This window comes from Saccopteryx bilineata, chromosome 1 (assembly GCF_036850765.1).
Source record: "Saccopteryx bilineata isolate mSacBil1 chromosome 1, mSacBil1_pri_phased_curated, whole genome shotgun sequence".
NCBI lineage: Eukaryota > Metazoa > Chordata > Mammalia > Chiroptera > Emballonuridae > Saccopteryx > Saccopteryx bilineata.
In genome coordinates, this window is record NC_089490.1 from 157,174,071 (window position 1) to 157,184,631 (window position 10,561).

Below are 10,561 nucleotides of genomic sequence, written 5' to 3' on the forward strand. Positions count from 1 at the left end.
CAGGGCAACTGGGAACCGCAGAAGGAGGGGCAGGGAGGAGTTCAGAGGGTAATGGAGAACAGTACAGTGACTGCAGAGAACCGCTGGCCTGGGCTGGGGCAAGAAGCTGCCGACCTGACTTTTCTGAAGAAGCAGATGAAACAGGGTGGTTGAAGATTGATCCTGGGCTGGGAAGCCATGGCCCCGGATGGTCAGGTCGTGGGAAGTCAGTGGAAAAGGGAGTTGAAGGCTAATATCTTTCTCTGCTCCACCCTGCGTGAGTGGCTGACACAGCAGCGAGCTGTTGCTGACTAGTTGTAAAGAGGGTTTGTGGTGTGGGGGGACAAGATGCAAAGGGGGCCACGAAGAGTCCTGTGTTGCCTAGGAGAAGTGGTCCATGCCTAGCGAGGTCCTTGCTGCATCAGCTACACCCACCTGAGAGGTCTATAGTGGGTCTGGAACTTCTCTGGGGTGGGTAGCAAAGCAGAGTAGGGGTGGGCGAACTATTCCCAAATCTGGACTTCTTTTTTTCCACTGACAGCAGACTTTCTAGGGCAGCGGTGTAGCTTGGATCTTTGGCAGGCAGAGATCTGCACTAATTTTCTCCACCTCATGCAAGGGGGACCACAGGAAAAAGGCCTGGGCAGGGAGTAGGTGTTGGCTTGCAATAGGGGCTCCCCAACGCATGAGGATCCCTGTGAAGATGGTTCTCTTTTTGTGTGTGTGACAGAGAGAGAGGGACAGATAGGAACAGACAGGAAGAGGGAGATGAGAAGCACCAATTCTTTGTTGCAGCACTTTAGTTGTTCATTGATTGCTTTCTTTTTTTTTAAATTTTTTATTTTATTTTATTACTTTTTTACAGAGACAGAGAGTCAGAGTGAGGGATAGACAAGGACAGACAGACAGGAACGGAGAGATGAGAAGCATCAATCATTAGTTTTTCGTTGCGCATTGCGACACCTTAGTTGTTCATTGACTGCTCTCTCATATGTGCCTTGACCATGGACCTTCAGCAGACCGAGTAACCCCCTGCTTGAGCCAGCGACCTTGGGTCCAAGCTGGTGAAGAATTTTTGCTCAAACCAGATGAGCCTGCGCTCAAGCTTGCGACCTCGGAGTCTCGAACCTGGGTCCTTCCACATCCCAGTCTGACGCTCTATCCACCGCGCCACCGCCTGGTCAGGCTTGATTGCTTTCTTATATGTGCCTTGACTGGGGGGGCTACAGCAGAGTGAGTGACCCCTTGCTCAAGCCAGCGACCTTGGGCTCAAGCTGGTGAGCTGTGCTCAAACCAGATAAGCCCGTGCTCAAGCTGGCAACTTCAGGATTTTGAACCAGGGTCCTCTGCATCCCAGTCCGATGCCCTATCCACTGCGCCACCCAGTTATCTTTTTTTTTTGAGAGAGAGAGGGAGAGAGGGATAGACAGGGACAGACAGACAGGAACAGAGAGAGATGAGAAGCATCAATCATTACTTTTTCATTGCGCATTGCAACACCTTAGTTCTTCATTGATTGCTTTCTCAAAGGTGCCTTGACCGTGGGCCTTCAGCAGACCGAGTAACCCCTTGCTGGAGCCAGCGACCTTGGGTTCAAGCTGGTGGGCTTTTTGCTCAAACCAGATGAGCCTGCACTCAAGCTGGCGACCTCGGGGTCTCGAACCTGGGTCCTCTGCATCCCAGTCCAACACTCTATCCACTGCGCCACCGCCTGGTCAGGCCCACCCAGTTATCTTGATAGCAGAAATCTTGGGATTCCTTTAAAAAACAGGAAAACCATGCAGTGGGAGGAGCAGAGTTTTGCCAGTAGTGAGTGGGGTTCTGGGTGTCCTGGGGCCGGGGTGCTGGAGTGTTGGTGGAAAGGAAGCCAGAGCTGGGCTGAATGTAGGGTGTGGGTCAAGTAAGTTTGCAAATATGATGTATATGTTTGCTCACTTATAGTTTGCATTGAGTGTGGGGGACAGGCTGTAAGCAGGCAGGATCCTTATAGCCTAAGGCTTAGTTTTAAGACAGCTTTTCCCACCCTTTTAAAAATATGTATTTATTTATTGTGGCAGAGACAGAGAGAGTCAGATAGGGACAGACAGACAGGAAGGGAGAGAGATGAGAAACATCAATTCTTTGTTGCGGCTCCTTAGTTGTTCATTGATTGATTTCTCATATGTGCCTTGATGGGTGTGGGGGGAGGCTACAGCAGACAAAGTGCCCCCTTGCTCAGGCCAGCGACCTTGTGCTCAAGCTGATGAGCCTTGCTCAAACCAGATGAGCTCGTGCTCACGTTGGTGACTTCAGGGTCTCGAACCTGGGTCCTCCACATCCCAGTCCAACGATCTATCCACTGCGCCACCGCTTGGTCAGGCTTCCCATCCTTTTAATACTAAGATCTTCTCAACACTAACCTTTTCCCCACACCCTTGACTGTTGCATGATGTGGGGTGGTGCCCTCTTATGAGGAATCCATTTATGCCTCAGATAAGTGGCTTTGTATCAGAGACTTCTTTATTTGTATACTGGCTTAAAGGCTTTAATTTCTACACTATAAAATAAGGGAGACCAGTGGCTCTCTTGCTGGGTTCCTGAAATTAGCATTGCAGAGGAGAAGCAGCCAAGATGGCGGAGTGCTGAAGGAGAAGCCAGTTTGTGCAGAGTTTGTGCAGAGAGGAGATGGGGAACAGAGGTGAATAAAGCTGGTGAGGTAGAAACCTTTGATTCTAGGAATACTTGGATAAGTCAGTGGCTTTGGGAGACCTGAATGGAAAGGGAAGTGTATTCCCACTGTATGTATTTACTCATGCACAGGATGCAAGCTAGGATTAAAGATAATGGCCCACCAGTTCTTGGCTCCATTGTTTCATTACTGTCTGTCTGAATCAAATTTGAACCTGCATGGGCCAGGAGGCTTTTTTTTTTTTTTTTTTTTTTTTTTACAGAGGCAGAGATAGACAGGGACAGACAGACAGGAATGGAGAGAGATGAGAAGCATCAATCATCAGTTTCTCGTTGCGCATTGCGACTTCTTAGTTGTTCATTGATTGCTTTCTCACATGTGCCTTAACCGCGGGCCTTCAGCAGACCGAGTAACCCCCTGCTGGAGCCAGCGACCTTGGGTCTAAGCTGGTGAGCTCTTTGCTCAAGCCAGATGAGCCCGCGCTCAAGCTGGCAACCTCGGGGTCTCGAACCTGGGTCCTTCCGCATCCCAGTCCGACGCTCTATCCACTGCGCCACCACCTGGTCAGGCGCCAGGAGGCTTTGATGGTGGCCGAGGCTACTGGCTTTACCTAGGGGTACAGTGGGAACTGGAGGACTGGGTCCAGTAGTGGACTTGGAAGGCCAGGTGGGGGTCATTCTGAGGTCTAGAGTTGGGATGCACAAAAATGTTTGGCCAGAGCTCTGGCCAATTGGCTCAGTGGTAGAGCGTCAGCCTGGCATGCAGGAGTCCTGGGTTCGATTCCCGGCCAGGGCACACAGGAGAAGCACCCATCTGCTTCTCCACCCCTCCCCCTCTCCTTCCTCTCTGTCTCTCTCTTCCCCTCCTGCAGCCAAGGCTCCATTGGAGCAAAGTTGGCCCGGGCGCTGAGGATGGCTCCATGGCCTCTGCCTCAGGTGCTAGAATGGCTCTGGTTGCAACAGAGCAATGCCCCAGATGGGCAGAGCATCGCCCTCTGTTGGGTGTGCTGGGTGAATCCTGGTAGGGCCCATGCGGGAGTCTGTCTGACTGCCTCCCCGTTTCCAACTTCAGAAAAATACAAAAAAAAAAAAAGTTTGACCAGGTAAGTATTGGGGTGTGCGTGGGGGGAAGTCAGAGTTGTATGGGAGTTAGGTGTGGGTGGGGGCAAACTGGGTTGAATGAAGTTGAGATACTCTAAAGTCAGGAAGTAGGAAAAATTGAGATCGTGGTGAATATTGGAGTCCACAGAGGTGAGTACGTTTCAGTGTAAGCGTTTGAGTGGGCTTTGTGGCAGGTCTCATCGAGTGGTGGTGTATTTAAGAGCTTTGAGGTCGTGGGAATGCTGGAGTGTTGGTTATATGGGCAAGTATATCAGGATTGTTGTCGAAGTTCAGATGAAGTTGAGGTATCAGTACTGGCCTCGGTGTCTATGGGAACCTGGTGAGGTCAACAGTTGTCCATTCACAGCACAGGTCAAAGTTCCGCCAAAGATTCTAGCCTCAGGATACAGCCGCGAAGGCCCCTTTGTTCCCTTCCTAGTGCTGGTACGCGGAAGTGGGTCAGCCCCGCCCCGCTGCCGCCGGTCCCGCCCCCAGTGGCAGGCGGAGGACTGCGGATCTGCTCATTCCCACCAATCACAACACCCGGCGCCCGAGCATGAAGGGGGTATGGCCTACACAAGTCCGGCCCACAATTTATGTATATGAGGCGCGGCCACTCCTCGAGGAGCCTGGGATTGGCCAGTGCGGCGTAGGGGACGGCCTGTGGGGGGCGGAGCTCGGTGGCGGCTACATAAAGCCAGACGACCCGCAAACCCCCCCCTTCACTCGCGCGTTAGGAGGCTCTGTTCTTTTTCCTGTGTTGTCTTCTCTTCTGCGTCAGGGACCTTCCCTACTCAGTGGTGAGGGCCCAGTCGGCACCGGCTCCAAGAGCCCTGGGCGGCGAGCGGTCTGGGGGCCAGCCGGATGAGGCAGGGCGGCGTTGGCACGCCCCTGGGCAGGGGTGGTGCCTGGGCGGGCCCAGGGTGGAGTCCGCCCCGCCGGCGGCGAGGGGCAGCTGTAGACCAGAGTGAGCTGCAGCCAGAGGTGTTCTCTTGGTGGCCTAGGCTCGCCAAAAGCGGGGCACCGCCGCAAAATGGCGGCCACAAGTGTTATTCTGTGCCCCGCGAAATGGCGGGAGTGCGGAGTTCCCGGATGGAGTGGCGCAGGGCGCAAGCGCACGTTATGGGCGGCTCTGGGGGTGGGGCTACATCTTGGCGCTCGCCCGGGCTCTGGCTTCTCCAGTTTCCCGTTTGTTTTGCACGAAGGAAAGGCAGGCCCTTGTCCCATTTCTCTTCCGGCACCTCGAGTTGGGTTTCGAGTTGTGCGGTTCCAGGATTGTGTTTCTTGTGTCAGGTTCTCAGCCGGTAAAGGTCGGTCCAAGGGAGCACCTGACCCACGTATCCACACCGCGTTGGGGCCCCCTCCCGCGTAGCGACTCCATCCCAGTTTTCTACCGAGGCACAGTGCCCGGCCACCCCCAATAGGCGCCCTACAGCGGACCGAGCATTTCGTTATTCTTCACCCCGATCGTCCTGTTAGGAGTTAGGCGCCTGTTTGCAAAGGGGTGAACCCCAAAGTATGCTAGGTGGGTGGATAAAAGATAACTTACTTTAGTGTCCAGTCTTTAAAGTTTCCTGAGGGCGTGACCTGGAACCCACAGCCAGGGCTGTACTGAATAGGCAGAACCGCCCCATTCAGGAATCCGAGTGGGGACGGGGGCCCAGGGTGATAAAGGGATTAACAGCTAATAAAGTTAAGTTCTGGGTATGGTTTTGGGGTGATAAATGGCAGTAGTTTTTCATTGTGTTCCCAGTGAGTATGTTATTTTTTTTACAGAAACAGAATCAAAGAGAGGGATAGATAGGGACAGACAGAAAGGGGGAGAGATGAAAAGCATCAGTTTTTTGCCGGGGCACCTTAGTTCACCGATTACTTTTTCATTTGTGCCTTGAGGGGGGGCTGGGCTACAGCAGACCAAGTAACCCCTTGCTCAAGCTAGTGACCTTGGGTCTAAGCTGGTGAGCTTTGGTCAAATCAGATGAGCCTGCGCTCAAGCTGGCAACCTCTGGGTCTCGAACCTGGGTCCTCCACGTCCCAGTCCGATGCTCTATGCACTGCACTACTGCCTGGTCAGGCATGATGAGCATGTTATTTGTATAAAATAAAATAGGTGGGAGGGGTGAGTGATGAATACCTTGGGGATCTCAATGTAGATTTCAATGGTTTACCACAGGCCACCATGGCATCAGATGAAGGCAAGCTTTTCGTGGGAGGACTGAGTTTTGACACCAATGAGCAGTCACTGGAGCAGGTCTTCTCAAAATATGGACAGATTTCTGAAGGTGAGGTTGGTGCCAGAATGGCAGTGGCTGGCCAGGGATGCTTTTGGAGAGGTTGGGTGCCAACTGCAAACCTCTCTCCCCTGCACAGTGGTGGTTGTGAAAGACAGGGAAACCCAGCGGTCACGAGGCTTTGGGTTTGTCACCTTTGAGAACATCGACGATGCCAAGGATGCCATGATGGCCATGAATGGGAAGGTGAGAGGCAGCTGCTCTGAGAGTGCAGAAGGTTCATGCTTACAGGGCAAGGAGGCACAGAGGCTGACCTGAGCCAACCTCTTGGTCTCCACAGTCTGTGGATGGGCGACAGATCCGAGTTGACCAGGCTGGCAAGTCATCTGACAATCGATCCCGTGGGTACCGAGGTGGCTCTGCTGGGGGCCGGGGCTTCTTCCGTGGGGGCCGAGGTCGAGGCCGTGGGTTCTCCAGAGGTGAGTGCTACTCTTGGGGGGGGGGAGGCCCTTGAGGACACAATGGGAGCACGGCTGGTAGGAGCTGGCACTCACTTGTATTTCCTGTCCCTGTTTGTAGGAGGAGGGGACCGAGGCTATGGGGGAAGCCGGTTTGAGTCCAGGAGTGGGGGCTATGGGGGTTCCAGAGACTACTACAGCAGGTGAGGATGTGGTTCTGCCTGGGTGTGTTTCATTCAGGCTTCTGTTGAGACACTGGCACAGGGTTGGGTGAGTATACTAAGGCAACCTGTAACAGTCATGTATATTTTCTGCAGCCGGAGTCAGGGTGGTGGCTATGGTGACCGGAGCTCAGGAGGGTCCTATAGAGACAGCTACGACAGTTATGGTAAGTCATGCTCTGAGGGCCTGCGGTGGGAGCTCAGCAAGCCTTGGTGCCCTCTGTGAGCGACACTCAGACCTTGCCATGGTACTTGTCCATAAGGGACAAGATTGCCCTCTAAGGTCTCTGTGCCAGCAGCTATTTCTATCACAAAACATAAGAGCTAGACCAGACTGATCAAGAAGGAAAGGGAGACAAGGGGCCCGCCGAGCAGGCAGCATAAGTGCATGTGTGGCCTCCGGCCCCGCCGCCCTCGGCTGTGGGGGGGGTTGGTTGCTCCTGAGGCCACAGGGCCGAGCCCTCCAGGTCTGGACCCGGGAGTGGAATGCTGCCTCTTGTTGCGTGCTTCAGTGCTTTTACACTGTACCTGCTTCTTGTTCTCAGCTACACACAACGAGTAAAAATCCTTCCTGCTCAAGATCGTCCTTCCAATGGCTGTATATTTAAAGATTTTGGGAGCTTCGCTGAATCGTTAATGTGTAGTGAACACACCTCCTTGTACCCACTTTTGTAGTCTTTATCAGTTCTGATCTTGTCAAACACAGCCTGACTGCTTCTGACCCCCTAGATGGCTTCATTACTAGACTTTACATTTTAAGGAAGCGCTGTCTGTTTTTAAGGGTTTTAAAAACGTTTTGAAAAGCACTTCAGGTTTTACTTTTTTCTTTTTACCATGAGCCATGAGTTGTTGTTTTTTCTGGGTTTGGTTTTTTTTTTCTGTTTTGCTTTTTTTTTGTTTTTTTTAAAGAAAATCATTGGGGGTTGTATGGGTTTTTTGTTTTTGGTTGTGTTGTCTTTTTTATTTCCCTTTTTAGTGGGGTCAGCCTGGTGAAGTTGGGTCCCCTGATTCAAGTCTCTTTGAGATTGGACAGATCTATGTCCACTCTTTGTTGGAAGCTGAGCAAGCTGTGGCTTTTTTCCAATTCCATGTACTGTTTCTGAGTGTAGCATGGTAGGACCCGCCTTGGGTGGCAGCAGAGGTGCCTGGCTACCTGGATTTGATCTGTACAGCCCATCTGCTGTGTACTGCTCACAGTAGACTTGGAGATGTCCCTGAGAGGTTCTTGAAAATGTTTATTTATATTGTCCTTTTTTACTGGAAGACGTATGCATATTCCGTTGATGTTGTATTTGAAGTGGTTAAGGAATTCTTCTTGTACACAGTTCTCTGGCTTTACGAAGCCGATTAAAAAACCGTCTGAAACGAACCTTGCTCTGACAATTTCCCTTTCATTGCTCAACACACTCCTGCTGCAAGCTCCTGGCACTCAGATCTCAGCAGAGAGGGTAATTTGAGAAGCAGGTCTGAGTCCTGCCTGAGGCTTGCACAGAGCTAGACCAGGAAGGCAGAGTTAACTGACGTTGGCGGGCCCCTTATGACAGCTGACTGCTACTGGTCCTGGTTAGGTGAGCAGATGGGTGACAGTAGTGGGCAAGTTAGACCTTGAGGCAGCCCTGAGAGGCTTCTGGCAGTGGCAGCCAGAGGGCTCAATGGGGCGGGCAGTTCATCATCAGGGTCAGTGTACAGCCCGCACTTGACGTTGACCTGACTGCCTTAGCCTAGAAGCAGGCCAGAGAATGGATGGCAGGCAGTGTCCCTGGGCGACTGCAGACTGACTGCTCATTAGCTAGCTCTGCTGTTGCTTCACAAGTTCTGAGAGTTCTCCGCTAGCCTATGGAAGCTGCAGCCCCTCGGAGGACAGAAGTGTTGTGCGCCCAACAGAAACCTCTGAGACGCAAGCTGCTCCCTTGGCTAGCTCATATGTGGAAATAGCCCTGTAATTCGAGGTAACTCCTTTTGCTCGTGTCCACATCCCTCCTCTTGTCAAGAGCTCATTTGAAAGTAAAATTATGTGCCTGGGGAATTGTTTGCTTTTTCTTATTTTTCTTTTTCTTTTTTTTTCTTCTTTTTTTCTTTTTAATCAATCTAGAACTAAAGTCAGACCCCAGCTGTTACAACTCCCTTCCCTGCCTGCAGCCAGGCGAGCAGCCCAGGCAGTTGAGCCTTGCGAATAGTTTCCATCTTTAAGCAGGATTGGAGAGCACTGAACATCCTGCCTTTTGGATTTTTTGTTCATCAATTGACAGTTTTTTCTCAATCTCCTTAAGTCACTTCTAACTAGCACTCTGATGTCTGTTGCCACCATGAGTTTGTTTTTTTTCTCAGAGCCCACACCATTCTCTAAGCAGTTCCATCCCAAGTGGGTAGCTGGCTCTGCTTAGGGATGGGACACGGCCTGGTCAAGGCTCAGGCTTTGCCCTGGTTACACCAGTCCGTGACGGGGCCTCTGCCAGGATGGCCTGATGAGTAGCTTGAGACCCTCCTAGGAGCTGTGAATGGTTTCGGGGGAGTTGAGGAGGGGCAGCTGCGAGCATGTCTAAGGCTCTGGGAGTAACACTCTTTTGCTTTGACAGGTTGAAAGGAGCCCAGTGCGACTTGGAAGGGTGGCCCAAGAGCAGCAGTGACCTGGGGTCCTGCCCCAAGAGAGACTGCACCTGGGAGCAGGAGCCAGAGGCGCAGCCCCCTGGTCTCACAACCTGTCTCCTGTAAGTGCTTTTCGGTTGGTGGGGGGATACATACACTGTCCTTTGGCCTGGTCCTGTGGGTTCTTGGGTTTCCTATTCCACCAGCAGCATGGATGGGGGCAGTTTTCTTTGTGTGCCTCCTACTGGAGCCAGCTCTTAATTCTCTCTTCATTCCCTCATTTTTCCAGCAGGTGCTACTGGTGAGGTTGAAGTGCAGGGCTTCAAGTCACTCCAGGAGGACGGGTGTGTGGCAACGTGCACATGGCCAGTTCTCACCTGCAACAGCGTCAACAGTTTGATAGGGTGTGGAAGTCAGATTTTAATAAAAGTTGGTGTGTCTACCTAGAAGTCTGAGTATGGTTTGGGGTACACTGAGAAGGGTGGGTCTCTGAGCCTCAGGTGGAGGCTGGGTGGGAAGCGGAGTCCCCTAGAGAAAACCTCTTAAAGCCTTGGTTCACAGCACTAGCTAGCTGTACCAAACCAGACAGACCAGCCAGTCACTTCATTATTTTGGGTTGATCTAGGCACACAGCCTGAGAAGAGGTGGTAGTGCATCAGTCCCATCATCTGAGGTGGGCACCTCTTTCAGGACCCTGATGAAGGTATTGGCACAATGACCTTGAGCACCTTCATCTGTGGTGCCAGATAGCCAAGCTTGTTTCCTGTCTAGTCTTAGGATGCAAAGTTGGGGTTGGGCCCCAATTCTGAGGCCTTGAGTCTGTAGCACAATGCCTAGGGGATGGGGAGGGTGGTGTAGTCAGGATGGCCAGACTAAGACAGGAGATCCTTTCTTGCAGCACAGGAGTGGGACTGGGAATCAGAACAGCAGGAGTTCCCAGGACCCTGTGGAAGAGAGGCCCTTAGAGTACTGAGCTGAGCTTGGCATGATCTTGCACCTTGTGCTGGTCTTTGACCCCACTATGTGATTGGGAATCTCATTCCTGGGAAGGCGCCAATTTCCCTATGGCCCGTTCTCCGGGCACCCTGCTTTTTTTGAGTAGTCTGTCCAACTGGAAGCTCTGAATGGCTGTGGCCATTGTGCTGTGGGCAGGATGAACTGAGTGTTAGATGCCGGGCTGAAGCCCAACATACACATCTAATTAGGCCCAAAGCACTGTGGGAAAAGTCCAGAATGGCTCGGCTCGAGGTGAAGCGAGGTTAGCGGCTAGGGGGCGGGGTGTTTCCGAGCGCTTAGCTCCGCCCCTGCGGGCCATTGG

At 52.3% G+C, this 10,561-nt stretch overlaps 1 protein-coding gene across 3 annotated transcripts; it reads left to right on the forward strand.

The window, feature by feature from the left end:
* The first annotated feature begins 4,414 nt into the window (after positions 1 to 4,414).
* On the forward strand, positions 4,415 to 9,685 carry CIRBP (cold inducible RNA binding protein). 3 transcript variants are annotated; one of them, XM_066277645.1, is made up of 8 exons: positions 4,416 to 4,547; positions 5,921 to 6,029; positions 6,118 to 6,224; positions 6,319 to 6,457; positions 6,558 to 6,639; positions 6,754 to 6,824; positions 9,234 to 9,365; positions 9,533 to 9,685. In XM_066277645.1, the coding sequence occupies exons 2-7, from the start codon at positions 5,927 to 5,929 to the stop codon at positions 9,236 to 9,238; spliced, it is 507 nt and encodes a 168-aa protein (XP_066133742.1). In that variant the 5' UTR covers positions 4,416 to 4,547; positions 5,921 to 5,926; the 3' UTR covers positions 9,239 to 9,365; positions 9,533 to 9,685. The 3 variants fall into 3 exon arrangements, with proteins under 3 accessions (XP_066133725.1, XP_066133742.1, XP_066133733.1); XM_066277636.1 differs by lacking the exons at positions 9,234 to 9,365; positions 9,533 to 9,685 and adding an exon at positions 7,203 to 8,026; XM_066277628.1 differs by lacking the exons at positions 9,234 to 9,365; positions 9,533 to 9,685 and having other exon boundaries at positions 4,415 to 4,547; positions 6,754 to 7,196.
* Positions 9,686 to 10,561: the final 876 nt, after the last annotated feature.